This window comes from Mya arenaria, chromosome 8, assembly GCF_026914265.1.
Source record: "Mya arenaria isolate MELC-2E11 chromosome 8, ASM2691426v1".
NCBI classification, from domain to species: domain Eukaryota; kingdom Metazoa; phylum Mollusca; class Bivalvia; order Myida; family Myidae; genus Mya; species Mya arenaria.
Genome location: NC_069129.1, coordinates 45,902,004 through 45,919,194, shown reverse-complemented (window position 1 = coordinate 45,919,194; position 17,191 = coordinate 45,902,004). Strand labels below are relative to the sequence as shown.

Below are 17,191 nucleotides of genomic sequence, written 5' to 3'. Positions count from 1 at the left end.
AGGGGTGGGCAAAGTGAGAGGGATGGAAAAGGGAGAGGGTTGGCGAAAGGTATTGGTAAAAAGGAGGGGAGAAGGGTAAAAGGTGAGGGCTGCGGAAATTGGGAGTGGAGGGATATGGAGAGTGGAAGGCGGTTATTATATAGTGAAAATAGACAAGGAATGTAAAGATTGAGCGTGGAGATTGGAGAGGGTTTTTTTTCTGTTCGTCGTGAAGTTATCTCGACAGTGTTATAGTTTCATTATTATTATTATTATTATTATTATTATTATTATTATTATTATTATCATCATCATCATTATTATTACTATTATTATTCGGTTCTGCCTATTCACATCATTATCGGTCAATAAAATCCGGAGTCATTTTGATGTAAATACCTTGAGTATGTAGTGTCTTAAATCGCATGTTTACAAACGTTTTAACTTATACGTGAATCGATACAAAGGTGATCTATGGACATGCGCAGTGGATGAAATGAATTTACTTCCTTGTTGGTTTAAAAGATCAACAGAATAAAGGTAAATATTATTTGTATTTCTTTATTAAGAATTGTTTGACCGATATTTAAAGCAAGATTGTGTGGGGAAAATAATAAAAAAGCACATTTGAACGATCTCTAATGCTGTTCTAAATTAGAACATCGATACTACTTTCGTTTTGAAAATGATTCGTATAGACAAGGAATTTTATCTTTGTTTAAGGGCAGTGTTTTACTTGATCGTACTGAATCTGTGCGTTTTCATTTGAATGAAACAGTAAGCTTATAAAAGTGATTCATATAGTTTGTTTACATAGATGGAGGTACCCGGGAAGAAGCGTGACCCTGACCTTGACAAGGGTTCCACTGACGCCACGGTCTACTGCCAGCCGTGTGGAGAAGGGGGTAAACGCGCTGTGGCCCAGGGCTTCTGTCAGACATGCGAGGAGTACATGTGCGCTCCCTGTGTCGAGTACCATAAGAGATTGAAGATGTCCAGGAACCATATTTTGCTGTCCAAAGATAAGATGCCCTCCTTCTACCCGTCAACGAAGAAATCAGCTATCGCCGACACGGATTATTGTAACAACCATCCGAAGGAGATGATCAAGTTTTATTGCCCGACCCATGGAAACCTTGGCTGTGGTGATTGTGTCGTACTCGACCATCGCAGCTGTTAAGTTGACTACATCGCTGATGTGGCTAAAGAATTTGTCATTGGAAATGAATTTAGAGAGCTGGAACCATCAATTAAACAAGCTGAAGATCTTTTATCCGGGCTTGTTAGTAACGTCAAGGAGATTTTTGGTGAAGTTGAAAACCAGTCTAAGGTTGAGATGGATAAACTGAGGAAGTTCCGTGCAGAAATAAACACATATCTGGACAGGCGCGAGAAGGAGTTGCTCGACAACATTGAGAAGGTGAAGACTGAGGATGAGAACGCGCTGACTGCACTTAAGACCGATTGTGAGTTGATGAAAACCGGACTTGAGGCCATGAGGACGGAACTGACTTCCGGTGACGTCTCGGTGAACCAGCTGTACGTGACGGCAAGGCGAGGCCGTAAGGAGCTACGGGGAATGTATAACAGTATGAAGAAGATGGTTGATAGGGTGAACGCCCGGAAGTACCAGTTTACTAAGGACGCGGACACGGAGCGGCTACTGGGATCGATAATGGGCATTGGCACACTTGACGTTGCGGGAGAGTTTCGAAAGAATAGTATGTTTAAAAATCACTTTACATGTTTAAGTATCACTTGACCATACAAACGATGGCGTTGTAATTATTTGAGTAAAATTCTAAGTTATATTTCAATAATTGTCCTTATATTGAGTTCTTGTTCATAATGGCGAAAGCTATTACTTAAATTATGACACAGAAGTTTAACTTAAACTAAATTAAAACGTATTAATACTCAATTACTGATCATCAATAAGTTTTTGCTGCAATTAATTCGGTAAACCACGCTTGGTTTCAAGTACACTGCAAGTACACTGTAAACAAACATAAATGGGCCTCGACGCGAATGCCAACGCAGCCTGTTTTTCCCATTCGGTATAAATTGGAATTTATCATAAAATCCATAGTTATTGGGTTTACTGTATATAAGCGTATTTGTAGCAACATTTTTTACAGTGTCATTTAAATATATTTCAAGGTTTTCACAACACTCCGACCTTTTCCATCTAAAACAAAAAGAACTTTGATTTATATGTATTTTTCTGTTCGAAATACTATCTTTATGACTATTTTTACTGTTTTAAAAAGGTGATCAGCTGACTCAAAGTAATGGTAATGCCCATTTTTAGTGCTGTGTCTTATATGCCCAACATTTGCACCCCGTGCAAACATATCAACGGGATGCACATTTGGCCTTGGGGTATGTTTTTGACGAGTTTATATGACAATTGAGAAACGAAAATATTTTCAATAAAAAAACAAAAGTTATAAATAATTTGCCATAACATTTCGACAGTTTTTTTTATATCAATTGCATTACTTTTATTGTATTTTGTTGAATATTCGATCTAAGACCTCCAAAATAGAAACACACGCTGGAACATAATGCAAATTTGCCTCCGAAAGAAAAATGCATGTTTGCGCTTATGTGCACACATTTATCCCTGGTGTAAATCTTGTCACAATAATTGGGCTAAAATATCAAACTGACAGAAAAGACATGTTAATAATGTGTTCGTAAGATATACGGGGGAAATTGTACAGTGAATTTGTTTGCAGGCGTACTTAAGACGGGAACATAAAAATGATTATAACACAACTTGTCAAATATAGCTTTTGGTGCTCACTCGGTGAATTTTATTACACTAAACCCAAAACACCTCTTTATCATTTATATTTATTACCGGGTGTCCATGTCTTGTTTGTTTAATCTAAATTTTCTCATTGAAGAAAAAACACTTAAAATTGAAGCTGCACCCTTTTAAAAAAAGTTTAAACCATTGTCTCATTTAAGTTTATAAGACGAAAGTGAAAAAATAATCTAGTCCATTATTGTGTTCAGTTCCAGTTCCTGACCTCTCTACTGTGACATGGAAGAATGGAGCAGACATCAATGTCAGAACGCCACAAGACCAGAGAACCTGCTTTATTTCCGGCCTCACCCTGCTGTCTCCCGGAATCTTCCTTCTGACTGACCGCGATAACAGCTGTGCCAAACTGGTGGACGCCACCACCCGAACCGTCACGTCCCGACTCAAACTGCCAGGCGGGCCCTGGGACGCGTGTGTGCTCCCTGATGACCAGGCCGCTGTCACTCTCCCGAATAACTTCATGATACAACTGATGTCTACGAAAGAAGGGCAGTTGTCGCGTGGAAAGGAAATTAAAGTATCATATGAGTGTCATGGTATTGCATACTACAACAATAGACTATACGTTTCTTACCCATATTACCCGCGTATTGAAGTGATGACATTGGATGGGCTTATTATCAGTACATTTCAAACAGTAGATGAAAGACAAGCTTTCCAAGGCCCATTCTACCTGACTGTGTCAGCTTCCACACCACCGACCCTGTACGTGTCTGACCAAACCGTCCACCAGCTGTCTCTAGACGGGAAGGCCCTAAGAGAGTACAGTGACAAGAAGCTCGAATATCCCGTGTCCGTGGTGGCGGTAGGTCCGGGTCAGCTGCTCGTGTGTGGGAAAAGTAGCCACAACGTGATGCTGCTGACGGAGAGGGACGGCAAGATGGTGGGAATACTGGGACATAATGACGGACTGGTCAGTCCCTTCTCTGTGTCCTTTTGTCCCCACACACGCACAGTAGTTGTCGGGATGAACGGAAATGACTCATTGAAGGTATTAAATGCAAACTGACAGTGTTTCTTCCTTAGTCGTGATCGTTATTTTTAGGAAGAAATTACCATGCATTAAATAACCTTTAAACAACTGAAAAGTAAATGCAAAAACATTTATTTTACAATTTCAGCTTGCGGTTTTGATTTGTTTTTTTTTGTAACCTTGTGTTATCAAACTGAATAACCATTTATATTAAATGACATGTACAATATATCGAATAAATATTAAGTGTAATTTTGCAGTTATGTTTAGCAAGAAAAAGAAAAACAAATTAGTGTAAATATTGTAGTAGTATCATTACCTTTTTTCAAGTAACTATAAAGGATGTTTTCAATGGAAATTTCCAAGTGTAAATCCAGCTTCCATTTGAAATGTAAAAGTGATAAAAAGATTTTATACCTTCAAATTTAAGGTATCTAATAAAATGTATTTACATATTTTGAGTAATTACGTATCTTGAGACGCAAAATTGGTATTGCCTTTTTATTAAAATTGTATGTCATATTTCTTCATTTAACCATGTCCTGAAAATAACCAAAGATTTCACTTAAACATTTTAAATAAAAAATGTTTATAAACAAATCTTAAAGTGACGGTTAAGAAATCCTGTAAATATATGATAGCTGATTGGGCTCTGTATTTATGTTAAAGAATCACACTGTGTTCTTAATGTTTCGATGATTTGGTCTTAATAAACGTCTATTATTCATATCAAGCAATAATCAATAAAGAAAGGCAATGACCTGTCGCAAATATGAATTCATTTATGTTAGGGCCATCATTTAAATCTATCAGATTAGTGGTAAAAATTCCACAGTGGTTAATTTCATAATAGCTTCATTATGGCAGGTGTCAATGGGATAATCCGAGAATAGCTAGAAGGGTCGCAGAATGACTCATATACTTACATAATTTTCACCGCCCCGATAGCTCAGTGGTGGAGTATTCTCTTCGGGTGCGTAATTTCGGGGGTTGAGCCAGAATTCAGCCAATAGGCGCGGGAAGATCTTGATAATCTAACAAACAAGGATCAGTAAATTTGAGGCATTATCTGCAAAGTGGTTCTGATCGTCTGCTTTGCTCTCATTTGGGGAAACTGTAACACCGGGTAATAAATAACTATTACCAACATAAACGTCGTTGTTTGTATTCTGTAAAAATGAGTTTCCATGAGTTTTTATGAATCATAAATTGAGTTACTGTGTACCATACATTGAGGAACTGTGAATCGTAAATTTAATTACTGTGTATTGAATATTACTTAATATTGTCAAATCAATTGTAAAAACACGGAATGCATACCAACGACAATGCATGGCGCAATAAAAAACAAAAAACACTAGGTGAAATCTTCAAATCCATTTTATTTTAATTACAGTCCAACCCCGTTAGCTCGAACTCGTTTAGCTCGAATAACTCGTTGGCTCGATCTGGATGCTTAGGACCCATTTCTTTATACTCAGGAAAAGATTCCCGCTTGGCTCGAATTTTCTGAGGCTCGATGTATTTTCGCCGGTCCCTTGGAGTTCGAGCCAACGGAATCGATTGTATTGCGGATTTGAGTTGTGCAGGCTCTTAAACGTACCTCTCAGACCTGACTATATCCCTCTCATTTTTCCAGCAGCAATTACATTGCTTTGGAAACAAACAAGGCTACTCATCCCTCCGCCCTGGCTCTTTCTCTCTGATTTGTCTGGCAATCATAACATTGCTTTGAAAACAAACAAGGCGACTCATAAATTCGTCCTGGCTCTATCCATCTAATTTGCCTGGCAACCATTTGATTGCTTTGGAAACAAACAAGGCGACTCATCCCTCTGTCCTGGCTCTATCCCTCTAATTTGCCTGGCAACCATGACCTTACATTGGTAACAAGCAAGGCGACTCATCCCTCCGTCCTGGCTCTATCCCTCTAATTTGCCTGGTAACCATTGCATAACATTGGAAACAAACAAGGCGACTCATCCCTCTGTCCTGGCTCTATCCCTCTAATTTGCCTGGCAACCATGACCTTACATTGGTAACAAGCAAGGCGACCCATCCCTCCGCCCTGGCTCTATCCCTCTAATTTGCCTGGTAACATTAGTAACAAACAAAGCAACTCATGCCAAGAAATCCTATCCAATTTTCGATTAAGAAGGAAACCACTGTATGCCAGCATATACCTGATTTTAGCAGCATATGCATTATGTTCCATTCAGTGGTTTTGTGCTAAGGGTTAAAGGGCTGACTTGGTTCTTCATGTAATTTTTATCAACAGCTAATTTATTTCATTTAATGGCCATTACGACCAGCATGAAATTCAGGGGAGCAATGATTTTGGTCATTTTCGGAAAAATCTTTCTATAGTGCATGTTTCTTAGGTTTAACGCTTCATCTCATTTTGTTTATTACGACACTTGTCAAAAATAAAACAAAAATTTCAATAATAGTTTATTATTAAGTATTGACATGATTTTCTTTACTATAAAAATATAATTATTAATTAACTAAGCTAAGCATTACATCTTTAATATTGTTTATGAACAATCTCCTTGATAACAATATTTAACTATCTAAACCACACTCTTGAATTGTGTTTAAAGATTGAAAACATCAAGCACAAATGTACTAACTATATTTCTTAGTTCCCCAACAGCTAATTATTTTCCTCACGCCGGCCAAATCCTAATAGCCTCTTGTAGAACAATACTGTAATCAAGTCGTTTAATTTAACAACTTGATTATGGTATTGTTCTATAAGAGGCTATTAGGATTTGGCCGGTGTGAGGATGTATTTTGACCGAAATAGAATCACGAACCCCAGTCAAACTTATCGACTACCGGCTCAAAATGTTATGACTCATGTATATTTAATAAAATGATACCGGGGAGTCGTTTAACTGTGGATGTCGAAAATCTCCTTAAAGGGGCTGTACTCCGTATGATAAAATATCGAAAAAAAAGAGAAAACTGTCAAAAACTGACATAAACTTGGCATCGATGTGTACAATGCATTGAAACTTACTAACTGAAGTACCACATAGTGTACAATTTATTTAAGTTGAGCAGTTATTTCGTAATTTCCTTTAAAAAGATTACTGGGTATGTCTACCAGGTAGAATTCATTTCTTATGCGTGATTGGCTAGTCGGTGTTATCACGTGATATTACCGAGGTACGTGTATAGCTTAATTATGTAATTAACAGAGTAGGCCGTCGTAGCTCAGTGGATACGACGCTGGACTGAAATTTTGGCGACACGGGTTTGAACCCGGTCTCCGACACAATTTTTTTTTACATTTTGGTACTTTTTTACAATTATGATATCACAGCGTAACACATTCCATTAGATAATTGTCCTGAGATTCATTACAGAAAAAAACTTTTTTTGGTGCGAATCTGGTGTACAGTCCCTTTAAGGGTTCATTGTACTTTGCGCTCATTATAAATAGATAAATGAAGGGTCCTCGCATTGATTCAAAAAGCTTAGTTCCTTCATTCGCAGCAACATATAGTTGATTAACGCGAGATTAGCAGCATCATTAGTAGTTATATGATAGTTAGTAGAAGGAATAGTAGTAGCTGTTGTTGTAGAAGTGGCAACACGGCATCTCTCCGCCCTGGCTCTATCCCTCTAATTTGCCTGGCAAACATGACCTTACATTGGAAACACACAAGGCGACCATTCTTTCCGTCCTGGCTCTATCCGTCTGATTTGCCCAACAACCATTATTTGTGCATTGCTTTGGAAACTGGCAGGCAATGCGACTCATCTCCGTCCTTGTCATATATCCCTCGCATTTCCCCAGCAACCAGTACATTGCTTTTAAAACAAACAAGGCGGCTCATCCCTCCGCCCTGGCTCTATCCCTCGCATTTGCCCAGCAAGCATTACATTACATTGGTAACGCACAAGGCGACCATTCTCTCCGTCCTGGCTCTATCCCTCACATTTGCCCAGCAACAATTGCATTGCTTTGGAAATGAATAAGGCAACTAATCCTTCCATCCTTGCCAAATCTTTCGCATTTTGTCCAGCAACCATTACATTGCTTTTGAGACAAACAAAGAATTCGAGTGTCCGAGACTGTATTAAAGCGGTATATATATAAAGAAGTTGGTTGTTTGACTCGGCATAACAATTAGTGTAGTTTGACCTTTTTCGTGCGTATTATTTCATCTAGTGTAATTTTTGCAATTCAAGATGGCGGCGCCCTTGCGACAAACCAGATACTCTTTAAAAAATAGTGTTTTTTTACTGCTTTATCGTGTTCATGGGGTATTCTTCATAAGAAACAATAGCATTGAAGTGTCTCCTATGATGAAGAAAATAATGAACAAAGGAAATAGGTAATTGATGAGGAATCACAGTCCTAATTTTTTTTGTCCGAATACTGTACATGTGTAGTTGAGAAGAATTATGGTCTTTTCCTAAACTGTCTGTTTCGTAAACTCTAAATCTTGACAGGTCCTTCCATAGACCATTTAAGCGCCCATTTTCTGGGGCGTGTGTTTTTAGCTCGACTATTCGAAGAATAAGGAGAGCTATCCCAGTCACCCGAGCGTCGCTGTAACCACTTAATTAAAGTTTTTGTAAGAGTTTGTGTACCACCTCAATATTTTCAAAGTCCATTGACATATGGCTTCGAAACTTTGCACACTTGTTCACCATCATAACCCCAACCTGTACACAGGAGGAGGTAACTCTTATCAAGCATTTTGATAAAATTATGCCCCTATTTCTACTTAGAATTTACGTTAAAGTTTGCGTACCACCTCAAATATTTTCAAAGTCCATTGACATCTGGCTTTGAAAATTTGCACACTTGTTCACCATCATGCCCCCAACCTGTACACAGGATGAGGTCACTGTATCAAGCATTTTGACAGAATTATGCCCCTTTTTCGACTTAGAATTTACGTTAAAGTTTGTGTACCACCTCAAATATTTCCAAAGTCCATTGACATCTGGCTTAGAAACTTTGCATGCTTGTTCACCATCATGCCCCCAACCTGTACACAGGAGGTCACTGTAATGAGCATTTTGACAGAATCATGTCCCTTTTTCGACTTAGAATTCACATTAAAGTTTGGGTACCACCTCAAATAATTCAATTTATGGTAATATCTCGGCACATCATGTATTGCATTGAAATCTAATCTAACTGAACCATGCATGTTTCGCCAAAACTTTTCAATCCATACACCGAAAAGCGGCGGAATAGTCGAGAGCGCTGTCTCTGTGACAGCTCTTGTTAATAATCAGATAAATAAATACTTTTGAAACCATTTTCTTCATATCTCATACCAAGTGGTCACAACCGGTTACGATTGCTTATCTGGCAGAACTTCATCCTACTGAGAAAATGACCCTCTTAAATACGAACAAGAGCTGTCACAGTATGTGACGAATGCCCCCGAATGTGACATTGACCTGCGAACAAGGTCAGTACATGAAAAGTTGATCTTGCCTTTACGTGTCAAATACATATGGCAAGTTATTTTAAATTGCCTCTGAACATAAAAAAATACCACCCATACTTGACAACCTACACTGTTATGTCCTTATATTCAGAATTCCCTTATGAATAAACACTTAGTGTATCTTTCACCTAAGAGGTAGGGACATGGGTCTTGCACACGACACGTTGTCTTCGTATGTGGAACACATGTAGCAAGTGATTTTAAAATCTGTCCATACAAGGGAAAGTAACAGCCCTGACACGACAACCTATACTCTATGTCCTTATATGCAGCACTCCATTGTGAATAAACACTAAGTGTGACCTTGACCTTTGAGGTAGGGACACGGGTCTTGCACGCGACACGTCGTCTTGGTATGTGAAACACATGTGTCAAGTTTTTTTAAAATCTGTCCATACAAGGGAAAGTTACAGCCCGGACACGACAACCTATACTCTATGTCCTTATATGCAGCACTCCATTGTGAATAAACACTATGTGTGACCTTGACCTTTGAGGTAGGGACACGGGTTTTGCACGCGACACGCCGTCTTGGTATGTGGAACACATTTGACAAGTTAATTTAAAATCTGTCCATACAAGGGAAAGTTACAGCCCGGACACGACAACCTATACTCTATGTCCTTATATGCAGCACTCCATTGTAAATAAACACTAAGTGTGACCTTGACCTTTGAGGTAGGGACACGGGTCTTGCAGGCGACACGTTGTCTTGGTATGTGGAACACATGTGGCAAGTTATTTTAAAATCTGTCCATACAAGGGAAAGTTACAGCCCGGACACGACAACCTATACTCTATGTCGTTATATGCAGCACTCCATTGTAAATAAACTCTAAGTGTGACCTTGACCTTTGAGGTAGGGACACGGGTTTTGCACGCGACACGTCGTCTTGGTATACGGAACACATGTGGCAAGTTATTTTAAAATCTGTCCATACAAGGGAAAGTTACAGCCCGGACACGACAACCTATACTCTATGTCCTTAAATGCAGCACTCCATTGTAAATAAACACTAAGTGTGACCTTGACCTTTGAGGTAGGGACACGGGTCTTGCACGCGACACGTCGTCTTCGTATGTGGAACACATGTGGCAAGTTATTTTAAAATCTGTCCATACAAGAGAAAGTTACAGCCCGGACACGACAACCTATACTCTATGTCCTTATATGCAGCACTCCATTGTGAATAAACACTAAGTGTGACCTTGACCTTTGAGGTAGGGACACGGGTCTTGCACGCGACACGTCGTCTTGGTATGTGGTACACATGTGGCAAGTTATTTTAAAATCTGTCCATACAAGAGAAAGTTACAGCCCGGACACGACAACCTATACTCTATGTCCTTATATGCAGCACTCCATTGTGAATAAACACTAAGTGTGACCTTGACCTTTGAGGTAGGGACACGAGTCTTGCACGCCACACGTCGTCTTGGTATGTGGAACACATGTGGCAAGTTATTTTAAAATCTGTCCATACAAGAGAAAGTTACAGAGCCGGACGGACGAACGGACGGTGCGATTTTAATATGCCCACCTTTGGGAGCATAAAAAGGGTGTTAAGCCTAATAATAAATAGTTCTTAGATGCAGACCATATAAAATGTATTAAAACACACATATACATGGTCATTGTACATTCCAGGAAAAAGACTGTAGCATGGTCAGTGCCTTTCAATCCAGAGGTATGATAAGATTTCTTTATATTTGACGTAAGGGCCTAAAAACAATATAAATTTAACATATAAGCTTGCGGAGATTTTATTACTGACTATTGTTTTTGATATATGTCTTCAAACTCTTCATTAAAGTGTATAGGAGCATAGCTAAGCCAGGTTTGAAGTCGTGTGGACGTTACAGAGGCAACAGTCTTATAACGAAAAGCTAATGCTTGAAAACAAAAACAAATACTTGTATTATGTAAAAGAGATTTAAATTTATTTATTATTTTGATAAAAGTACTAGACTGTAATCTTCGGCGATTTTTTCTTTTACCTTGGTGGCAGGTTTAACATATGTGTGCACCCATTATGCAGATTTTCCATGTTAAATATGAATGTTAAATGCTTCTATAGTACCGTATATCTTGTATTGATCTTTTGTTTCTATTTTTAGGCCCAGGGAACAACTGTCAAAACCGGTGCTAAGAGCAAGATACGGTACTCGGACGGGGTGATACGTCGAACCAACTGGGTTGGCAATGTGCTTGAAGATACCATCCTGCAGATATTCGCCAATGGGGAGATGGATGTATTTGTAAACATAATCAAGGTGAAATGGTTATTGACATGATTATTATGACACATGTATAGTTTCATCGCATTCTTCAAGATAATTAAAGCACCCAGGGATTTCCCTCACAAACTATGCACATGTTTTGGACTCAATGTGCAAGCTAGGGATGCGCATTTTAAACAAACCATGCATCCCTAGGACCCCCAAAAATTAATAAAACTTCCATTGATTGGAAGCGATGCATTAGGACCCAATATGATTTCCACGAACCCTACATTTATCAAGTATAACAACCACATTTAAGTTATGCCCAACTTAGTACTCACTTCTTCAAATTCTGTTTACTCACCTATTTACTTGTGAAAAATGAACATTTCAAAACAATTACAGGCTTCACTAAACCAAGGTCACAGCATTAAGAATATGAACAAAATGTTCCGATATTATGTTTATTGTACATATCATTTAAGCTATGTTATGAAGAGACATTCTCATTCATCAGAGGTTTGATTATGATAAATCATCATCACTCTGGTGAACGAAAATGTGAAGAGATTAAATGATATAAACTATAAATATATGATGGCATGATAGCTGAAAACTAAGTGTAAACAAAATAGAGTGCTCAGCTCAAGAGGGATGTAACTTAATATAAAAGTTTAGTTTGTTTTGCACTATTATATTACATAAGCGCTTGAACTAGAGATGAGACTACTAGCCCTAATTGGCTTCTATGTTGTCCGATTACTGCACTCCCTTCTCATTAAGGCAACCCTGGTTCAATTCCCAGCGTGGGGGCATGTGAGTTTGGTATGTGGTCATCAAGCCAGACAATTGGGTTTCCTCCAGGCACTTTGGTTTTCCCCTGCAACACAAGACCGCCCTCTAAGACTACATAGTGCCAACAAGAGTGATTAATATAATGTTGTATTATTTTGTTTCACCAACTTTGTTTAAAGTATGGAAGTATAAACAAAAAACTGGCTTCTTAGCTAGTATTGACCTCTCTCTCTCTCTCTCTATATATATATATATATATATTGGCTTTGCAGGTTGAAGTTGTTCCAAGCTACTCTGCACTGAAGGTTTGGTGGGAGGCAAGCGGAGTGCATGAAAAAGACAAACAAACTCAACAGCTCCTTGAAACACAGGCTGGCAAACTCAGGTGAGCATTGCTCCCAACATCAAGCCCGGGACTTTGTTAAACATCTAAATCAATCCTCGCACATTCATATGAAGTGTCTTGAAATAATATATGATTGGTAAATGTAAATGTATGTTATTCTTCAATGACAGTTACCTCAAATTACCTGTATTTTATCAGTGTATGTATACCACATGACAAATTACGTCATACATGCTATGTCAGTAGGCAATATTTGGCTTAAAATATAGACTTAAAACAAAGATAACTTTTCTTTTACTTCACCATTTTAAAAGAAACAGGGCAGTCTATGCTGCTTAAAGAGCCTCACCTTCATTTTATTACCGGAGTTTGATAAGGTGATTATTTTCATCAAACACTTCGACAAACCTGTTTCACAAAATAATGTTTTGACAGTGCTCCTTCAGACGGCTGTTTTGTGAAAGTTTTTTTTTAACTGTTTTTAGAAACTAGACTCTCAATCAAACTCTGGTAAATGACCAAAAGAGGGGCTACATAAGAGGCGTAGACTGTGTTGGGTTTCATTTAAAAATTTGAAGAAATCGTGGAGTTATCTTTGTTTAAAGTCTTCGTTCGAAGCAAAAGGTTGCCTTCAGATATAGCATTTATGACGTAATTATGTCTCCCCCTCTCTGGGGGAGACATATTGTTTTTGCCCTGTCCGTCAGTCCGGTAGTCCGTCAGTCCGTCAGTCCGTCAGTCCGTCCGTACGTCACACTTCGTTTCCGATCGATAACTGGAAAACCGCATGACCTAGGATCACCAAACTTGGTAGGGAGGTTGGTCGTGAGGTGTAGAGGATCCCTATTGTTTTTGGGGTCACTAGGTCAAAGGTCAAGGTCGCGGCGACCCCCAATATAAAAAACATTTCTGCTCAAAATCTTGAGAACGGTTTGACCTAGGTTCACCAAACTTGGTAGGGAGGTTGGTCATGAGGTGTAGGAGATCCCTATTGTTTTTGGGGTCAAAGGCAAGGTCGCGGCGACCCCCAATGTAAAAAACATTTCCGCTCAATATCTTGACAATGGTTTGACCTAGGTTCACTAAACTTGGTAGGGAGGTTGGTCATGAGGTGTAGAAGATCCCTATTGTTTTTGGGGTCACTAGGTCAAAGGTCAAGGTCGCGGCGACCCCCAATGTAAAAAACATTTCCGCTCAATATCTTGAGAATGGTTTGACCTAGGTTCACCAAACTTGGTAGGGAGGTTGGTCGTGAGGTGTAGAGGATCCCTATTGTTTTTGGGGTCACTAGGTCAAAGGTCAAGGTCGCGGCGACCCCCAATATAAAAAACATTTCTGCTCAAAATCTTGAGAACGGTTTGACCTAGGTTCACCAAACTTGGTAGGGAGGTTGGTCATGAGGTGTAGAAGATCCCTATTGTTTTTGGGGTCACTAGGTCAAAGGTCAAGGTCGCGGCGACCTCCAATGTAAAAAACATTTCCGCTCAATATCTTGAGAATGGTTTGACCTAGGTTCACCAAACTTGGTAGGGAGGTTGATGATGAGGTTTAGAAAACTCCTATATTTTGGGGGGTCACAAGGTCAAAGGTCAACGTCGCTGTGACCTCTAATGTAAAAAAATATTTCCGTGCAATATCAGGAGAATGCTTTGATCTAGGTTCACCAAACTTTGAAGTGAGGTTGGTCATGATGTCTAGTTGATTTTGCGATCAGTTGGTCAAAGGTCAAGGTCACTGACCTTGAGGTGAAGAACCGGTTTCTGCTCAATAACTCAAGAACGTTTACACCCAGGAACTTCATACTTGGTATGCCAGTTAGTCATGACTAGTTGATGGCCCCTATTGATTTTGGGATCCATCATTGATTATTTCTCACCTACGACCACACAATGGGGGAGACATGCGCTTTTTCAAAAAAGCAATCTCTAGTTTAATTAAATGCTTCCAGCAGATAATTTAATTGTTAATGAAATCGAAACCAATTCCCATCACTACCTTTATTGACAGATGAATCAGTATTAAAGATGTATTTTTCTTGCAGGCACTTGTTACATCAGTCTCAGGTGTGTGGGCGTGTACCTCCGGTCGTATTCATGAGGGATATCAGCATAGCTCGCCAGAAGCAAATAGAGGAGCTACTTCACAACCTTGACACAGGGCCTCCAGATACAGAATTGGAGCTAGAGGAAGACAAGCTTGAACTTCAGGTAGATTGGAAAAGGAAACAAGCATGGAAATATACCGGGCATAGTAGTGATTTGGTGTTGAAACCAGGTGAAACTGATGTTGAAAGAATTGAGTTTGAGGATAAATCGTTAGATAGTCATGAAGTTGATAGTAATATATGTGAAGATGTATCATACAGTTTTGATCAAGAATTGAGTGTTGAAGAGAAAGGGGTGGAAGGAAATGATTCAAAAAGAGTAAGAACTAGTGACTTCAAGTTTAGACAAGATCTGTATGGGTTACAGCATGATATCCTTATGAAGAAAGTGCTAGATAGCAAGCTGGCAAAAAGGCCCCTTGCTGCAGTAGAGGAAAAAGAAACATTCAATATGGACAGATTGGTTTTCAAGCAAGATAAGAAAAGGGCTTATAAGCCTTTTAAAGTATCAAAAAGAAGATTAGAAAGATTAGAAAGGCAGACTTATGGATACAATAATTATGATGATTAGAAATGTAATTTTTGTTCTTTTTTATGTGTGGTACTTTGCGAAAGTGTTTAGCAATAAAGTTTCATGGATATAGTTTATTTAATAACAATCTGTTAATAATTATAAGAAATTTCAGTAATGCAATGTTTTAGAGCATCTAAGACTACTGTTGAAATTGGTCTCAAAGCCATTTATATACATTTCAAGGTGATTTTTACTAGTTATGCCCCCCTTCGAAGAAGAGGGGTATATTGCTTTGTACAGGCATGTCGGTCGGTCGGTAGACCAAAGCTTGTCCAAGTGATAACTCAACAATTCCTGAACGTATGGTCATCAAACTTGACATGAAGGTTGGGCCTGACCAGTAGATGACCCCTATTGATTTTAGGGCTCATCGGGTCAAAGGTCAAGGTCACAGTGACCTTTAATGATAAAATAATTTTAAGCTTGTCCGAGTGATAACTCAACCATGCCTAGACCTATGGTCATCAAACTTGATATGGAAGTTGGGTCTGACCATTAGATGACCCCTATTGTTTTGGGGGGTCATCGGGCCAAAGGTCAAGGTCACAGTGACCTTGAATGGTAAAAGGATGTCCATGTGATAACTCGACAATGCCTGCACCCTTGGCCCTCATTCTTGACTTGGAGGTTGGGCCTGACCAGTAGCTAACCCCTATTGTTTTTGGGGCTCATCGGGTCAAAGATCAAGGTCATAGTGACATTGAATGGTAAAAGGTTGTCCGAGTGATAACTCAACAATGCCTGCACCCATGGCCCTCATAATTGACTTGGAGGTTGGGCCTGACCAGTAGATGACCCCTATTGTTTTTGGGGGTCATCGGGCCAAAGGTCAAGGTCACAGTGACCTTGAATGGTAAAAGGTTGTCCGTGTCATTACTCGACAATGCCTGCACCTATGGCCCTCAAACTTGAATTGGAGGTTTGGCCTGACCAGTAAATGGCCCATATTGATTTTAGGGGTCATCGGGCCAAAGGTCAAGGTCACAGTGACCTTGAATGGTAAAAGGTTGTCCGTGTCATTACTCGACAATGCCTGCACCTATGGCCCTCAAACTTGACTTGGAGGTTGGGCCTGACCAGTAGATGACCCCTATTGTTTTTGGGTAATCGGGCCAAAGGTCAAGGTCACAAAGACCTTGAATGGTAAAAGGTTGTCTGAGTGATAACTTGACAATGCCTGCACCTATGGCCATCAAACTTGAATTGGAGGTTGGGCCTGACCAGTAAATGGCCCATATTGATTTTAGGGGTCATTGGGCCAAAGGTCAAGGTAACAGTGACTTTGAACGATAAAAGGTTGCCCGAGTGATAACTCAACAATGCCTGCGCCCATGGCCCTCAATCTTGACTTGGAGGTTGGGCCTAACCAGTAGATGACCCCTATTGATTTAAGGGGTCAGAGGTCAAGGTCACAGTGACCTTGAAAGCAAACTCGACAATTCCTGGACCTATGGTCATCAAACTTGACATGAAGGTTGGGCCTGACCAGTAGATGACTCCTCTTGACTTTGGGGGTCATCAGGCCAAGGTCAAGGTCACAGTAACCTTTAACGCAAAAAAGTTAACAAATCTTTTCCCAGTGATATCTCAACAATGCCTGAATCTATGATTATCAAACTTGACATGTAAGTTGGGCCTGACCAGGAGATGACCCTTATTGATTTTAGGAGTCATTGGGTCAAAGGTCAGGTTCACAGTGACCTTGAATGCGATAATTGGACAATGCCTGCACCCATGGCCCTCAAACTTTACTTGGAGGTGTGTCTGACCTGTAGATGACCCCTTATAATTTAAGGGGTCATTGGATCAAAGGTCAAGGTTACAGTGACCTTGAACGAAAAATGCTTGTCTGTGTGATAACTTGTCAATGCCTGCACCCAT

The 17,191-nt window shown here is 39.6% G+C and overlaps 3 protein-coding genes across 3 annotated transcripts; all 3 read left to right on the top strand.

Annotated features, from left to right (window-relative positions):
* Window positions 1-394: 394 nt before the first annotated feature.
* LOC128242500 (transcription intermediary factor 1-alpha-like) lies at window positions 395-1,163 on the top strand. The gene is made up of 2 exons (XM_052959667.1): window positions 395-519; window positions 797-1,163. The coding sequence occupies exon 2, from the start codon at window positions 797-799 to the stop codon at window positions 1,157-1,159; it is 363 nt and encodes a 120-aa protein (XP_052815627.1). The 5' UTR covers window positions 395-519; the 3' UTR covers window positions 1,160-1,163.
* On the top strand, window positions 1,163-4,445 carry LOC128242499 (uncharacterized). The gene is made up of 2 exons (XM_052959666.1): window positions 1,163-1,700; window positions 3,004-4,445. Exons 1-2 carry the CDS (start codon window positions 1,316-1,318, stop codon window positions 3,819-3,821), a joined length of 1,203 nt encoding a protein of 400 aa, XP_052815626.1. The 5' UTR covers window positions 1,163-1,315; the 3' UTR covers window positions 3,822-4,445.
* A 3,533-nt stretch (window positions 4,446-7,978) lies between these two features.
* On the top strand, window positions 7,979-15,379 carry LOC128243932 (uncharacterized). Its single transcript, XM_052961945.1, has 5 exons — window positions 7,979-8,134; window positions 10,917-10,956; window positions 11,387-11,542; window positions 12,559-12,671; window positions 14,674-15,379. Exons 1-5 carry the CDS (start codon window positions 7,989-7,991, stop codon window positions 15,305-15,307), a joined length of 1,089 nt encoding a protein of 362 aa, XP_052817905.1. The 5' UTR covers window positions 7,979-7,988; the 3' UTR covers window positions 15,308-15,379.
* Window positions 15,380-17,191: the final 1,812 nt, after the last annotated feature.

What these genes read in the sequence shown, in the direction of transcription:
- LOC128243932 (XM_052961945.1), top strand. Translation starts at nt 7,989, where the DNA reads ATGGCGGCGCCCTTGCGACAAACCAGATACTCTTTAAAAAATAGTGTT. An exon ending in ATAATGAACAAAGGAAATAG is followed by an intron (nt 8,135 to 10,916) that starts GTAATTGATGAG and finishes TGTACATTCCAG; the next exon opens with GAAAAAGACTGTAGCATGGT. An exon ending in CAGTGCCTTTCAATCCAGAG is followed by an intron (nt 10,957 to 11,386) that starts GTATGATAAGAT and finishes TTCTATTTTTAG; the next exon opens with GCCCAGGGAACAACTGTCAA.
- LOC128242499 (XM_052959666.1), top strand. Translation starts at nt 1,316, where the DNA reads ATGGATAAACTGAGGAAGTTCCGTGCAGAAATAAACACATATCTGGAC. An exon ending in GGGAGAGTTTCGAAAGAATA is followed by an intron (nt 1,701 to 3,003) that starts GTATGTTTAAAA and finishes TATTGTGTTCAG; the next exon opens with TTCCAGTTCCTGACCTCTCT.
- LOC128242500 (XM_052959667.1), top strand. Translation starts at nt 797, where the DNA reads ATGGAGGTACCCGGGAAGAAGCGTGACCCTGACCTTGACAAGGGTTCC.